Below are 17,206 nucleotides of genomic sequence, written 5' to 3'. Positions count from 1 at the left end.
TTGTAGTCACTCCTGAAGTTCTATCCCATATGTTAGAAGTGGTTTCCATCACCTGTCTTTACTCTGACATAATGCTCTTCGACGCCTCAGAATGAAACAAAATGACACTCCAAGCCTCCAGAAAGAAAAAATTCTTTCTAAGAAGTCTAAAAGTCTGCAATATTCCTTTTCCTCCTCTTCTTGTAAAACAGAGGGTAATTAATTCTTCCAGTTTCTACCTAGATAAACAGTACTTACGAGCAATTAAAGGAAGTAATTTTCCACCTACTTACTGACTTCTTTTGAGACATCAGAGAACATATGGATAATGGTGATACAGTTGATACTAGATTTCATTAGCACTTGGGCTGCAAAGCCTTTCTAGGAGCTTCATCTCCAAAGGCTCTTGATACCTAATACACACAAGGAGAATTCATGCATTAAGATCTGATTAAGACAGAAGGAACAGGAATATATCACTACTTTCCAGGAAAAAAAACAACCACACCACCAAAAACCGAAACACAAAATAAAACAAAAACCAACCAAACAAACACCCCCTCAAAAAAAAAACAAAACAACAACACAAAAAACAACCCACAAAAACAAACAGTCTTGAGCAGGTGGTGTGTTCTGATATGTGTTGTTCAACACAGGTAAATGTGATGAGACAAGCATGTAAATAATGAGGATACCATATTCATTATAGTAGTTTGTAAAGCTTACTGCAAAAGGTTGGAGAAACCATGACCCTGACCGACAAGTTGATGAAATAGGAAAATGTGAGATAGCCTACACCTAAAAAGACCTACACAACTACATCTAGTCTATTGCTGGGGTTATATTTCTGTAACTGAGGAGATCTTTTTGTCCAGTTTGCTGGAATTAACCTGAGGCTTGGTGACAGTTGAGAAAGCTAGGAGTGTTAGGAATGATGTAGGAAGGAGATGACAACAAGATAGCATATGGAATGATGTATCAATCTGGATAGTCATGTCATCCGATCGCTAAAAGAAAAAAAAGAGGTGAAAGTAGGATAGGACAAAAAGTAATTGAACTATGGAATTCCTCTCAGGTGAGGAGGGGCTGCATGTACAAGACTCAGGTTGGCAGATAAGGAGGAGTTGCAATACTAAGGAGGAGTATGATAGGCCTATATAACCACAGACGGAAATATCTGTTCAAGTGCATTTTCATGTTTCTATGGAATATGAGAAAGTACAGGTTTAAAAAGGGATTATTTTGTGAATTTGTAATTGCTTAGACAGCCTTTGTAAGCAATCACTTGGTTACAACCTCTGACACAAAAAGTCTCTAAGTTATTTGATGTTTTGAAGCTTTGCTAGGCAAAAGGACTATTCCTGTCTCTTGGTGCTCAGAGCTAGGCAGTTACCTGGAAATAGGATATTCAGCTACATCAGGTTTTGGATGACAATGATTTGTGTTACTATAATTAAAGATAGAAAAATCAGCACTGAAAACTGGGTTGAGAAAGCAAAATTTTTCTATATCACAAATGATTTAGTGTTTACTAATTTTTTTGCCTGAACATAAAAAGATTCAGAGACTGAGTGGGCTGTGATCTCTGGAAATCTGTTTCAAATGTATCTGAGGTTTAACACCCCATAAATGAAGCCACTTTAAGTTGCTTGGGGACAGAGTTGTCATTGGGGGAGTGGGGAGTAGACACATGACAACTTTGAAAAGAACAGAACATAATGCTTCTCTGAGTAGCTGTAGACATGCCATTTGCAAAGGACCATATGTTGCCTCTTTTACTCATACTAGTGAATTATGGTCATACATGATTCCCTTGGGATAGATTAACTGAGAGTTTTTCAGGAAATAAATAGAGCAGAGAAAAACATAAATCATACCAATGCACAAAAGTAACTAATAAAACAGCATAGCAGAGAGATGAATGGAAGTATAAAGTTATTTTTGATGTTTTGGATAGAAAAACATTTTGGAAGAACAAATGGACAGGGTAAGCCTGGCAAACACTGAGAATGGAAAATGTCATCCGGAAACAAAAAATACGGACATAAATTTTTTAGCAACTGTATAAAGGGAATGGCAAACATCTTCTAAGGCATGAGTCTGGTAATAAAGGAGAAGACAAAGTACCCATGTGCTGATGTCTCCTGCAGGTTGCTCTTGTTCATAAGTTTCTGTTAGTCATTTTAATGTTCCTGCTGCCCAGTTTGCATGAGGTGTTTTCTCATTGCTTTAAGTACAATGAGAGCTCAATCCAGAAGACAAGATCCAGTTCAGTTTTCACCTTGAAATAGTACACCCTCTCTGTTGTTTCTCTATCTGCTGTGTTGTTTCACTTCTTCTTATCAGTGCCAGGTGAAAGATTTGGAAAGGATGCTTTATGGATGTTAGTTACCCAAAACGACTGAATGTCTGTGAGTTGGGCACAGAGTTTCTTTTCTCCTTAGGAGGCTGATGTATACTGACACAGGGCTGAATGTCACTGTAGTTGATTCTTTGCTGAGCAGTCTTTGCCAAGCAGTGAAAAATGAGGAGTCCTGCATAACCTAAATGAACTGATTATTCATAAAAATGTCACAAAGGATCATGTGTAACAGAACTACCGCAAACTACATTGGGGGATAGGCAAGATGGTAGGAAAGAACAGGAAGAGCAGATATGGACCCAAAGATTGATTTCAATTTAGTGAGAGAGATGCCTAGGGACAATAGATACCAAAGATAATCAGATCACTTCCCTGGGGGCCGAACTCATCATCTTTAACCTTCAAAATACAGAAAGCTGCCTCTTTTGGGGAGCTGAAAAGCCCCCAGCTTCATAACCTGAGCTTCTGGGAAGAGCTCACCTGCAGAACGGGTAATCCTGCTCAAGAGATGGATAGGTCTTGATTCGTGTGTGCAGACCCAGACGCTGGAGCCCCCCCCCAAAAAAAAAAAGAAATCACCTACTTGGAGTAATTCAGGCTTTTCTACATGTACTTGATCATTTCTCCCCACAGTGTAAAATGCTGTGCTGCTTCTTGAGTGCCTTTGGAATATTTTTTATCATCTTTCCAAATGAAAGATGTGATCATCACAGGTGAGAGGGAAGGAATAATAGAAGAAAATCTACTCAGACTAGATAATAATGTAGATTATATCTTCACAAACTAATGGGGTTTCAGTTAAGAATCTGAATAGAATACAATCAAAATAATGTTAAGGAGTCAAGCTTTTCCACTGATTTCTGACAAGGTGTAAGAAACCTGTTCTTGTAAAATGGGATGTCAATACTGTTGGTTCTGATATTCTACTACTGCTTTCTTCAAAGTCCCTCTTACTATTAAAAATGGTGTGGCCCACATCAAAATTCACAAATAAAAATGTAGTTCTTAAACACATCTTTTTTCTTTTGTTTTCAACACTTCCCTTTCCTGAACTGCAGTGATAGGTAAGAAACACTAATTGAATTACTTTCCCTGCCGAACAGTAAGGCAAGGCAAGTGGCAGCTGGATTTACTAGGTTATGAGATTAGTATTTTCTCAGCATTGGTTGAAATGGTGTTTTGTTACAGTAGGGCAGTTTGGAGTAATCCATACCTATACCTGTGATACATAAACATTGGAAGAAATTATTTTTTCCAATATCCAGAGTGAAGCAGAAGTGACATAATCCGCATAGCATGACACAGCAGGTTGGTATCATCAGGGCAAGGTTAAAATCAGACACCTAGTTTAATGACCTATACAGAAGATTGTACTGTCTCAAGCTTAAAAACCTGAAACAGAACTTTCAAAACCACCACTGTGATTTAAGAGAACAAATTTCATAGACCTTGTGCTCCCCTATAATTTAAATGTTCAAAAAAAAGAGCCATTCAGGGTTTTTATCATGTAATTTTCTCCCTGACTATAATGTGAGTCTGGCAGCATTTCTAGTTTCCTATTGTTTCTTTTCCTGCATTTGTTCCACATAAATTATCAAAGTGAACTGCTTATGTATTTGTGTTACACCTTGCATGAAGGGGTCTCATCTGGACTGTAATGCTAGACAATAAATCCAAATGATAAAATCAACCGATTTCTAATAAGCATACACTTGGATCCATCCAACTTAGTATGAAGTCATAAAAGACTGGTAAAGAGGCTAGTCCAGAGTATTATTACCAGAGACATGAAAGCAAGGATATTTTTAATGTATTAAGGTATCTGGAGATTGTGCTAGGAAGGCAAACTGAGTTTTAACACTAGCTTCAGTAAAATCAAGGCTCACATAAGAAGACAGGGAATTACTGTTCTGCTGTTGAGGTGTGCAGTTTTGGTAGTAGGACAATGTTGTTATAGATTAAATTATATTTTAAGCATGATCAGAAAACTGTTAGGAGCCAAGGGCTAATGAATGACTCATAGTTACTGTAATAAAAAGTTAATTAATTATGTGTTGTTATAAGCAACCTATTAGGCCTGTGAGACACATGAGCCATCTCTTTTTCAAACCTTTATCTCACTTATGGATGTGCTGACACTCTTTAGTAACAAGCACTGTTTGTATTTGTTTGTAAAAGCAGTTAGCTGTTAGTTAATATTTTATAAACTTCCTTGGAAAATATGACTTATTAATGGCTGCTACACATCCCTTACCTGGATTGATTTCAGGTAAGTTTTGCTTTAAATTGAGGAGTCCAAGAAGCCCTGGGTTCTGCCTAAATTGCCAGAGTGGAAGAATTTGTATTTTGTGACTGAAGTCTGAGTTTACAAAGAGTAAAGCAAGTCTAGATAACACTATTATTACAGATGTCAGTGATACCCAACTTACTGCTGTCAGTTGCTACGAAATGCAAAGTTGCTAAACTGAAGTACAAAGATAGGAATAGGGAAATAAACGATGCTGTAGACAAATGTTCACTGCAGACCAAGCAGGATAATTGACTTGTGATGGAGTTGTACTGGTATATTCTGTCAATATTTTGTCTCGTATAAAGATGTTCATTGACTGATTTGTCTAGCCAGCTTTCCTGTACTGCTATTTTTTTTCCCTTTCAGTGTAAATGTACACTCTTTTCCCCATTCAAATACCTGGTGTTACATTTTCTAATTTTCAAAAGGGTTCGCTTGGGCTAGCCTCCTTTACTCTTATGGCTAGGGAAGTACTTACATATTGGCCAACACTTCAGTTAGCTTTCAGAGAGGCTTAGAAACCTAAAGAGGCAGTTTGGGGTTTGAGCTTCATGGGCAGAGCTTACTCAAGGTTCTGTTGGTGCTGGATTTGGGTGTGTTTGAGTCCCTGTAGTTTTTATTGTTTCTATGGAGTACCAACTGATGGAAAGGAAAAGTCACCCTGCCTTTTGGTGGGACAGTTACCTGCCTTCTCTCTTGAATACTGCATCTTGCTTTTAAGTAATTAAAAAAAAAACAAAACAAAAACAACCCAACACAAACCTTAAGCCAAAACATCTATTTCTGCTGTTAAGATACTGGAACATATATTCAAGATACTTCAAAGTTTAATTGTTCACAAGTGTATGCTTCGAAGTTTGAGTCCTGGTATCTGTGGGGCTTTCTGCAGGCAGGCAAGATAACCCTAGTGTGACGATCAGTTATACAGGGTGACTACATACTACAGCATTAGCCACAGCATTTGCTACTTCATCCTTTCACTGGATAAGTACTTGAAATTTTAGTATGTTAATTAACAGGTACCTTATTATTCCTAATACTGGTCATGCTAATGTTGAATTTCTGTCTCGAGACTATCAAAAGAAAATAATCTTACTCGGTACAGAAGTCCCTATCTACTAGGAATGGAAGAGATCAATTTGTTGTATGCCTTCTCTCAAATCAGCGGGATTTCATATTGAGAGGAATCTGGCTTTCTATCATGTTTCCCAAAGTGTGTTTAGAATGTAAGCTGAAGAGAAGGCGGCAGCATGGACATGCTGAGCTACGGGGTGAGTTGCTGATGCTGTTCCCGATACAGAAGCTAATTCCGGGTAGGGTGTACTCCGGCACGGTGTGCTGCGGTGCCAGCAGCGGGGGTCGGTGGGTGGTACCGGGGTCCGCTGGGGTGGATGCAAGCGACAACCCCCTCTTCAGAAATAACCTCCCAGCAGCGGGCTAAAAGACAAACGCGCTGTAATAGGAGGTGGTCGCAGACTCCGTTGAGCCAAGGGCACGTCTCGGTGTTCACCGCTCCAGGCAAATGGATGACTTTCCGCGTGCGCATCTATTTTAACGGCACCGGCTGCGCTCCCTAGCAGTGCAGCAGAGCGTGCACCCGGCAGCAAACGGGAACCAGCTCCTGCCCCTTCCCATCCAGGGTTGAAATTCTTTGCAGCCCGCTGTGGGAATAGGGCGGGAAGGAGGGGAGGAAGAGCGTGCGCGAGGAGCAGGTGGGCCCTGCGATGCCCCCCCTCCCCACCCGCGCGGCCCCCGCCAGCCATACGGTTGTGGCAGCAGCCGGAACGGGCCGCCCATTGGCGGAGCGAGCTGTCATTCCGCGGCCAAGCAGCCCCGCCCGCCGGCTGCCGGCTCCCGGGTCTGACTGCGGAGCGCTGCCCGGCCGTGATGGGCAGCGGCGGCGGCGGCGGTGGTGGCGGCGCGCGGAAGAAAGTTTGCGGTACTCCGGCTCCGCGCTGCCCGTGGCCCTGATGCCCGAGGCGGGAGGCGGTGCCTGAAGGCAGCGGGGCGCTGTGCTGGGCTGCTGCCGGCGCGGCTCTCTCAAAGTTTCAGCTATTTTAATGTCCTAAAGCCCAGGATTCTAATTATCAGCCCTCCCTACCCCCACCTCTCCTTCTAGGTAGGCGACAAATATTTCTGTTCTGTGGATTAGAGAACTTTTTGCATGGAAATTTACTGACTTCCGAGTGGTCTCCTTTTCGGGGAAAGGAGGGAAAGGATTTATTTTCATCGCAGTTTATTTTTGTTTTCTGGATCACAGGATTTTTGGAGCTATATGGAGGGATCTCAGGATGGTGTGCACCAGGAAAACCAAAACTTTAGTGTCCACTTGCGTGATTTTGAGTGGAATGACTAACATCGTCTGCCTGTTGTACGTGGGCTGGGTCACCAACTACATTGCCAGTGTTTATGTGAAAGTGCAGGAGCCGATCTCAGAAAAAAAGTTAGAGGAAGACAAAGGGGATACTTTAAGGATTATAGAAAGGCTGGACCATTTGGAAAATGTCATCAAGCAGCACATCCAAGGTACCACTTTACCCCGCTTGCTTTCCCTCCCCTCCCCAGCACGCCGCTTGCGGTCTCCATCGCCCCCCCCCACCGCGCTTGTGCGTACGGGTGGCTTTCCAGCCGCGCGGGGAGAGCCAAGCTTCAGCCCGGAAGAGCCGGGGGCTGCGCGGAGGCTGCGGTGCGTGTGGGAGTGCCGGCGGTCCCCTCCGGTGCCTGGCGAGAGGGGCGGCTGGGGGCGATGACCTGCCCCGCTCCCCTCCCTTCCGTCTCCTCTTCCTCCTCCTCCCGTGGCGGCCTTTGCCGGGGGCGGGAAGTCGCGTGTCCGTCGTCCCCCCCCCCCGGAGGAGAGGGGTCTGTGGGTGCCGGGGCGAGCCGGGAGGCGGAGGGCTTCGGGCGCCGGGCTGGGCTCGGCCTGGTGCTGTAATAAACCTGACCCCAGCTCCGTGCCTGCCCGTGTCTTGCTGAAGTCGGGGGTCCGCGCGTGGAGGGCGAAGGGCAGGGAGCTTCTTCCCATTTTGCTTTTACCGTCCTTGTTTTGTGTTTGTTGTTTTTCTTTTCCAAAATGGGTTGCTGTGAGGGGAATTTTTGTTCTTCTCCCCCTGTAAACCAGACTCCGCTAATCCGTGCTGAGAGTCTGTGTGCTGTCCGCGTGTGCTCAAGGTTTTCCCTTAGTGCTGCTGTAGTGCTGGGAGCCACTTGAGAATATAACGGGGGCTCTCGGTTGTGTAATGCCTTTTTTAATTTGATCTCCTTTTAACGGGGCTGTGGGAAAAGGGTTGGAGAGGGTGAGTGGTGGGGCAGAATACGATTACTTCCTGGGAGTCTGGGATTTTACACGGCTTTGCTGGGTGATCTTTGGTGACTTCCTTTATATTTTCATCACTGGTGTAGTGTCGTATAGTCATTCCATCGGTCTGCTAAGTGGGTTGGGTAGTAAGAAGGTTGAGGGTAGGGGTAGTTTCTACCCTCAGATCTCTCAAAATTGAAAGGGACCGTAATCCGTTGCTTCTGCATAACCTCTACTGATTGTTCACATCCTAGTTCTAGTCTCCCAAATCTGAAAAGGGAGAGCAAACCATCTGGCAATGGATACCTATCACCAGAGCAAAAAAGTCTCACCAGGCTGTTTTGGCCAACTTGTCTTCTGAGAGTATGAAGGAAGGTGGAGCAGGCAAATCCTGTGTGAATTTGGCATTGCCAGGTTGTCAATACCCATAAATTTGCATCACTATTAAAGCCCAGCTACTTTCCTGTGACTTGTGTTAATATGTTTTTAAAATATGACACTCAGCATTCGGTTTTCATATGCCTTCATTTCTCAGTTAGTCTTGTCATCTTGGGTAAATTAGTGAAATACTACTTTTTTTTTCCTGGAGGATGAGTTACACACAGGAGCTTCTGCAAATTTAAAGTTCTCTCTTGCAGTCCTTAAGTTTCTTCTTGAGTCCTGAAATGGATTTTAAGACTGACATATATTCTTGCCTGTGTGCCATTGGAGTGCGCTGTGGAAGCATGTTTAAAGGCAGCGTTTTTTCAAAAGGTGCTGTTAAGAGTTAGATATGTGAAGTTGATTGACTTTCCATATGAGGATGGAGCATAACTCCTTTGGGTTTGTTGGTGTGAAGTTCAAATACTCCTTTTTTCAGGGAAAATAACAATGTCCATATCGGCATGTTCCTTTGGTCAGTGGTTCTTCTCTCGTAGTAGCAGAGAAAGGTATACTTAAATCAGAGGAGAGTATAGCATGGATTAGAGCATAAACTTTTTTGTGACTAAGTATAAACAAAACCAAAAGATATTTCTTTGAATAACATCTGCACAAAAGCTGAAAGTCTTCTAAAAATAATTAAGTGAACAGTTTCTTACTAAGTACTGGAATGTATTTAAGGGGAAAAAATAAACTTTGCAAAGTTCTCATCTGTTAGTGAAACCATTTACTTTCAAAGATAAATAAATGTTTATCAGATCATTGCCCCGGAATGGATTTTCCATGCTTTTACTTGCCAAATTGTAATACCTGGGGCTCACAAGGAATTTCTGTGTCAGAGATCGCTGGATAAGATACTATTTTAATCAGATTTTGCTTAGCACTGTGGGATGCTATGTATTCTCGGTCATGGTGCAAAACTCATTTGAAGTCTTTGGAAGGAATATCCCAAACTGGATGGGATTGGGAAGAGCGTAAAAGTCAGCTGTGAGATTCATTGCCATAGATTGGGTAAAACAGCTCCATAATGGTTCTGGCCAGTGTTCTAAGGGCTACCCGTAGTTTGCTATTAAACTTTTCTTTGGACCACTTTTTTTATGTTGGAGAAATGTGTCAATAGCTCTGATGTTCTGCAGTGGTGAATGGGCATGAAATTAGCATGGGTAATAGAATTGCATTCCATAGGATATCCTGCAAAACCCAGAAAGCTTTATTTTATGCTGTGTTTTACACATGGGGTTACGCTAATATTTAATTTTAATTTGTTTTCTCATTGAATTGTTTTATGAGATGCCATTTGGGAATTTCTTTAGCATATAAATTGCAATCTTGTAATATTTTATTAAGTGTCCTGGAAATGAGAAGGAATAAGAGGTGCTTTCATATAAGAGGCTTTTCAAAGTATCTTTTTGAAAAGACATTTTCATAGCAAGAAAAGTAATAGATTGAAAAGAGATTTCCAGATAAGAGAAGTTCATAGAGAATGAAAGTATGTGTGGCTTGTATTCAGAAGGAACAGTTTGGAAAGAGAAGTATTGGTACTGGTATTGGCCAAGAATGAAAAAGTCTGAATGCACAAATATGTACCTGCCATATTGCACATCTTTGCTGTGTGTTCCCACTTCTGGAAATGTTGAAAGATAGTAATTTCACTACACACTTCTGGGTGCTGGAAATGGGATAAGAACATGTGTGCCTGCTCTGCCTGTATGGTCCTTCTCTGCTTCCTTCTTTCCTCATGTGCTATTTAGGTGGTTTTATCTATGGGCGTGCTGCGCAGGAGTCTGCATCTGTATAGTGACTTCTGCGGTAGGCAGTTTGGGGCAGGATTGGCAATACTGCAGTCTAGATGGGCACTGCGGACCACAGAAAGAAATATGTGTAGTGGAAGCATGATGCTGGATCTTGAGCTTAAAGCCTGGGAATTGTGAATTCTTGGCTTCTGGCCTGTCACCATTTGCGGGATGGTTTTGGTCAAATCACTTTACGTTTTTACAGTGATGATGACCTGCATGCTTTTCTGTGGCAGTGTGTTGTGGTGATTTGGGTAAACATCTCAGTGCTGCCTGGCTAGTACTAGAGATTCTCCCCACCCCAAATCTTTAGTAGGAGGCATATGTCTAGCAGGCAACCCCTGAGAGAAGCTTATTTTCTGCTTCCTTTTGAGTTTGCAAACAAGAGGAAATATTTGTTGAGATAAATTATGTGTGTGAATAGTACGTTCTGTTGAGTTCACAAGGCACACACTGGTTCAGAAAACCTGAAACACTCTCATTTTATTCAAATCAACACAAGAGTGCTTCAGACAGATCACAACACATCATTCTTCTTAATAATGCACTGCATTGGCTCTGTCACTACAAAACTGCCCTGAGTTGCATGTGCAGTTGGAAGATCATGGAGCTGGGGGGATGGATACTCTTAGACAGTTAGCTTGTAACAATGACAAGATGCAAACACTGGCAAGAAGGGAGCAATTTATTGTTTTCTGCAGCATGTCTTTCAGCTGTCACAGGTTACGAGTCGAGCCTTCTTCTTGAAAAGCTATGCTATGGGTAAGCTGATGTCACTTGAAACACCTCATGCATGGCATCTTGTCTTATTGTGCAGTGGCATTTATTATTTTTCAGCCTTCCTAGTTTTAGTCAGATGATGTTTGCATTCCAGCAGTATTTTTAAATATTATGGACTATGTAGTCTATGAAATAAACTTGCTTCCACCTGGCCCCCTTGGGACCTAAACAGAAATAATACATTACAAGCATTGACTAGATGGAGTAGATCTAAGTTGTTGAAGTTGTAAACACACAGTTCATTTCTGGACCAGCTGAATTCTTAGTTAAGATCAGTGGATGACTACTAAGACATCTGTACTAAGACGTTGGTCTCTCATCTTTGCAAGCTCTCGCCTCTGTGGTCATAAATGGTTGGCCACTGTGTGGGCTAATTTGGCAAATTTGTAAGAGAGGAGATGTATGTGTTATATCTCAACCTGCTTCTTGGAATGATTTGCTCTGTGGATTCACTTAGGTTAGCTATCCCATAGCTGGATATCTAATCACTCTCTGCAGTCAGTTAGGGGAGGGAGACCTCCAGTATGTAATTCATTCCCTGTGTCTTGGATCAGGTGTTAGGGTGGAATTTGTTTTCAGAAATTGCATATTTTGAGTTTGGGAGCTATGGCAACCCAGATATTTAATTTTAGCTATCTAAAGGTTTGGGTAAGTAAATTCTGTGTTTGGACAGAATTTATTTATTGATCTCAAACATGAAGAACAAATGCACTATATAAACTCTGGTTTGTGATAGTTACCCTCTGCAGCCTGGCTAGCTAGCTGGGTTCCACAAAGTCAGGCTCACCAGGATTCACATGGCCACTCCACCATGTCTCTTACTCTTGTGGTACTTTCCTTTTTTGAATAATTAGTTGTTAAATTCTCCCAGCTTATTTCCCTCAAGCTCAAAAGCAATTGGACATGTTTATCACTTGCTGCAGTGTATTTATTCTATTGAGAAACAAATCAGCAGTAGACATTAGCCCTGGAAACTCAGCTCTTGCTCCGCTGCAGAGGGCCCTATATTCACAGGCTCTGTACAAGCAAAGAGACCTGCTGTCCCAATGTAACTAACTGCAAGAGAAGGAGCTACTTGGGTATGTAAGACATGCAGGATTAATCCCATTATTTTTTCTCTTTAGCCTGTGACTTCTCAAGTCATTCTAGATTGCTGCATGTCAGTGCAGATTAATTTGAATTTAACTTTCATGTTCTTCCATGCTTGGGAATGGGTGTACTAAAGACAGCCTTAATACAGTGATTTCAGCTAGAAGACTTAAATTGCTGTAGGTTTTCAAGCATTGCTGGAGGTGCAGGTACTTCAAGGACTGTCTACTGAAGGCATTATGGTGTTGGTTATGTTGGCTACAACTTGATAATTTATTATTGCTATTATTAGAGTTAACTTTTTTGTGCTTTTAAAACCTTAACTTCTCATCTAATGAGAATCCCCCCCCTCTGCTGTCAGCTCGATTGCTCTCTAGTAATTCTTCAGGTTTATACAATGGGAATAGCATGCCAGTAGCTTTTTCTCCATTTTTTTTTTCTTTTTTTTTTTTGAAATTGTGTCTTTTGAGCCAGAAACAAGAAAAGTTTTATTTGGCTGTGAAGTGAGAGTGAACAGTGGCTTTGTAGTTGGGAAAGGAATTGACCTGGATTCTGTTTCCTTCAATCTAGACAATCTCTAGTTCACATGAAAGTCTTTAACAAAAGGTTTAAACAGGAATTGGGAGCAGAGGCTGGAAACTGTGACTTCTCTGCCCTTTGCAAGCTCTCTTATTGCTAAGCTAGAGAATTTTGCCTCTTTTCTCTGAAAAAGTTAATTTTATTTGACGTTTGTTATCTTTGTATAATGGCACAGCTTCAGTGGAACGAGCAGATTGTCTGCTACAGTCTTTGAGCAGATGATTCATGTTTTGTGCAGAGATGGAGATAACTGTTCTGCTTACGGGTCTGGACACCGCTCAGTGCTGCATTTCTGCTGCTCGGTGTCACTTTGGGAAATGTTGCTCAGGTTGTTGTAAGCAGCCTGCAGCTGTGCAGCGGTGCAAAGTTGGGGCTTTTCACTTTCTGCTAGACCATCATGCCCATTTTAGTACTAATGAGTGATCTGATCTACATGACCAAAATAGAGATAAAACCAGGCGAAAAGAAACATAAACCAAGCTCTACACATAGGTGCTGGGAATTGTGTATTATGTGTGAGATCAGCTTGGTCACAGTGTCATGCTCTCTCATAGCAATACCTGCTTTTGCAGTCCAATGTAAAAAACATTCTTCCACTTGGGCATACTATGGCCTGGGGTTGATTGTGACCTGCTCATCAACTGGTGTGCGTACAAGGGCAAGCGAAGAGAGCAATGGGAGTCGTGGCTTCTTTCAGGGCCTAAAACTCAAAAGAGCCTTTGCTCAGAGGAGTCTGGTGCTGAGTTTGTGATAGGTCTGTTCTTGTTTACTGGGTCAGGAAAAGATGGCTGTATCTGTACCTAAGGTACATTGTCTGTGTTTCTAACACAAATGCAGGAATGTACACTGAGTTCAAGACTATGTTTTGAGAGGTGTGCAGATATGCTCTCTGCATAACAACTCTGTTCTTGTCATAAATTCTCTCTGCTCAACTGGTGTTTTGTAACCAAGGTGCTATTTTAACATGATGTCCTGAGTTTCCTGAGGCAGAGATTTTCAGGCGTTAAACCGTGACTGTAATCATTGCAGCTCTCTGACATCTCCTCTCCTTGGCTTTGAAAATGAGCAAATGAGGGTATTTTAATTTCTTTTATATAATATGGAGATGGAAGGTCCAAGTTACTACCTTGTAGTTCTCTGCCTTTAAAATCCCAGAATGTGTCTTCTGAAGTCCCTAATGGATTCTTACTATATTTTCTACTTAAACTGTATGATTTTTAAAAATGTATTATTTGTGTGACAGTAGCTGCCACAGTGATCAGTGCTGTACAAATATGTAGTGGAACCCTTGACTTGGAGATCTTAGTCTCCATGGGTGAAACCTGCAAGAGCTGGGCAGAAGAGAGGGATATACCGAATTGGTAAGGTCAAGTTGATACAGACTATTGGTGTCAGGTTTCACTCACTGCCAGAGTTGCTCTGATCAATCAGAAGGTTTCTCTCCTCCCATTAGTAATAGCCCAGAGAGTGTGTGAATGCTGCAGTAGGCAAACATTGCAGTGTCATGAAGTAGCCACATCGGTTCTCCACTGTAGATCTTGGCCTCAGTGATACGGATTTGAGACTGACAGCTCTGAAGTATGAGATTAGATATCTCCCACAATATGCATGTTATAATTAGCACATCTTCTATACCAAATAATTGCCCAATTCTCTGCCTGTGTCTTCATGATCTTAGAGACCTTGTGTCAGTAATGTCAGCAGGGGTGTAGAAATCCTACTGAGGTTTTGCCAGTTCCTACCTCCTAAATCTAAACCCTTATTTTAAATGTGAATGTTTGAATTTTCCTTTCATTAGAGCTGTCACAGGTGATCTCTGAGAAAAGAGGATTTCTATAAGCAGCTTTCTGAAGAATATGAGAAAAAGAGATAGTAGTTCTGTGGTGTTTTATTTTTTTTTTCTTTGTAGATAGGTTATTCTAGTCTTCATTTTAGAGAGGTAATATAGATTTTTAGATGGTGTTATTTGCCCATATGTAATCTGGATCTAGGTAGAGATCTATTTCATGGATCATCTTGTGAATTACGTGTTCCTGTTTTCATGGTGGATTTAATTCCTTTGAAGCTTTTCTTTCTGCATCGAGTCATGACTTGCCAAACTTGTCAGTTTTTCTTTTACCTCCGGCAAGTTTGGCATGCCGTAGGTAAAAGCAAAACTGACAGATGAACTTTTCCAGCACTGCAGACTCTGTGAGTCTGTATCCATCCATTACAGGATTATCATTGCAATGAAGTTATGGTTAGAGGAAACACCTTTAGGGATTTCTCCATGCATAGAATAAAGAGGGCTTGCAGAGAGCAGAGAATAGTTTTTAAAATAACTTTGTTCTATTTGTTTGTGTCTTTCTGAGGTATTTATGATTCTATCAGCTGTGTATCTCATGATCACATGATGCCAGCATTTCCCTCTTCTACTTGTGCTAACACGAATATTTTAAGTTGCTCAAGTGAAGGGTGGGGGAGTGGTATGCTGTAATTGCTATGGTATTACTGATCAGAAGACATGCTCACTTCATGTGTAACAATTTGCAGGATGAAAAGTGTCAGGGAGGAAAGAAAGAAAAAAAGCTAAAGGCTGCATAAGCATACCTGGATGTTTTATCCCTTTTTAATTAACATGAGACGACAGTTACTGAGTGGAAACTATTGAGCTACCACTGGTGTCACTGAAACTGGTGAAACTAATGCTACTGAGGTTTTTTCTGTGCAGTGGAAAGAAGCAGCACACCATTTCTGGTTCTGTCTGAAAGCCTTTTGCTTTCCTATTGCTCTCAAAAACAGTTTCACACTGAGTAAGTTATTACAAGTATTTCTTACTAGTTAAAGCCAATTCTGTCAGTCACAAACACAAGACTTAGATCTATTTGATTTAGTTTATATAGGTCTTTTTTTAAAAAACTGTAGTATCTTCTCTAAGAAGTAATTGGCTTGCATACAGTCAGAATATCAAGCATATTTTGTTGTTGTTGGCCTTCAATATTATCATGTATTGTGGTTTTGATCTTGGTTTTTCAGGAGGTGGTAGAGTTAGTACTCTGTGGCTTTACAGCATGATGTCAGCCGTAAAGTATTATGACATCATTAAACTTAGATGTAATTGAATGAGGTATTTCAAGCTTGTGTTTAGCTAATATTTTCACACACTTGTAAAGTCATATAAATTTAAAATGAATTTCAGACTGTTTGACATAAAACAAGCAAACCAACAATAAAACAGTCCCTTGCAAGTTCCAAAGAGATGTCTAAAGCTGTACATAAATCCAGGAAAACCACGGAATTGATACTCTACAAGCAGCAAGGCCAGAAAGAGCAGTAGCAAAATGACAATGTGAGACCTTTCTGGGTAGATCATTCCCACTGGCAGCTTTCATTACTGTTGCTTTTATTGCTTTTGGTATAGAAACATTTTAATGTCACTGATTTATTATTATATTTCATATAAATGCAGTTCTGTCAACATACATGAGTTTTTCAGCTTATGTCTTTTGGACATGAAAAAAGTTTAAAAGCTTTTTCATAATGCTAATTCTAGTCCATTTGCATTTAATACTGAGAAAAAAATGCATGTAAATGAATCTGGAAATATATATAAAAGTATGTAAGATATATAAAAATATTAGCTGGATTATAATAATATCTCTCTGTACAAATGTATGTATGTGTTTTTGATGGTTACACTAGTGATCCATATGTCTTGTTTTGAAGGTGGGAAGGGTCTTTTCACCATTTCCTTCTACGGCCTGGTGTGGAAGAGTTTGCAAACGATACTCCAACCAATGAAGCAAGAACTTGATCAGATCAGATGGGAGTGTGTTTACATAATATCTCAGGATGGTGGCAACAGGAAGAGACTCCTGCAGTCTGAAAATACAAAGGACCGAAGTATTGCCTGAAGTGTGTTAGAATCAGGTTTTCAGACAGTTAGTGCATTCTCCAGTAATTGAGTAATAGTTGATGGCTAGAGTGAGCACTGCACATTTCATCACTTACTAGTGGAGACAGTCTTCAGGATGATTGACTGCTGGAGGAGCAGGTAGAATACTGGATCATAGAGTGAAGGGGGAACCACACTACTGTTTTCTTATTTGAAGGAGTAAGCAAAGGTAAAGCTTTCTGCATTACAGCTTCTGGCTCTTGAGGGTAGATTTTTTAATTGTTCAGCCCTGGATCCTCTTTTCATAATTAAGAAAGAAGGTGCTGTTGGAGAATTTTTAAATTTAAAAAAGAGTAAAATTCCTTGTTATGAGGAGACCTGGAGACCTGAAAACACATAATTGAATGTCGTAATGTGTGAAACATTCCTTGGCTCTTTGCAGTCACAACATGTCAATATGTTTTTGTCTACTTGACAATATGTAGGAAATGCCTTTGATTTTGCAAAATTGCATGTAATTTCTCAACATTTCTTTTGATTCTATTGATTAAAGCTTTCTGCCTTGCCTGGAGACATTAAATAGCAAACCATCTGCTAAAACCAGACTGGCAGCATTCCTGAAAATTAACATAAAAAAAATAATTTCTAAATATACTTCAAAGAATGTTCCTATTTGTGTTTTGAGATGAAGAGGAAAACAAGATCTTTTTTCATTATCTGACAAAAGATTGCAGTACCTGGTCCA

General features: G+C 40.9%; 1 protein-coding gene across 6 annotated transcripts in view; it reads left to right on the top strand.

Moving 5' to 3' along the window:
- Nucleotides 1-6,464: 6,464 nt before the first annotated feature.
- The window catches only part of GALNT18 (polypeptide N-acetylgalactosaminyltransferase 18), a 238,368-nt gene continuing 227,626 nt past the window's right edge, over nt 6,465-17,206 (top strand). For 3 of the 6 annotated variants that reach the window (XM_061380458.1, XM_061380456.1, XM_061380453.1), the window contains exons 1-2: nt 6,466-6,750; nt 6,892-7,157. In XM_061380458.1, the coding sequence (XP_061236442.1) occupies nt 6,923-7,157 (235 nt within the window). In that variant the 5' untranslated portion in view covers nt 6,466-6,750; nt 6,892-6,922. Of the gene's footprint in view, nt 7,158-17,206 lie in introns of all 6 variants that reach the window. The other 3 variants (XM_061380455.1, XM_061380457.1, XM_061380454.1) reach the window with 2 other exon arrangements.

The sequence above is a fragment of the Neopsephotus bourkii genome, unplaced genomic scaffold (assembly GCF_033783945.1).
Source record: "Neopsephotus bourkii isolate Nb327-2 ecotype Australia unplaced genomic scaffold, CSIRO-AGI_Nbou_v1 NB_1792, whole genome shotgun sequence".
NCBI classification, from domain to species: Eukaryota; Metazoa; Chordata; class Aves; order Psittaciformes; family Psittacidae; genus Neopsephotus; species Neopsephotus bourkii.
This window is presented reverse-complemented; position numbering and strand designations above follow the sequence as displayed.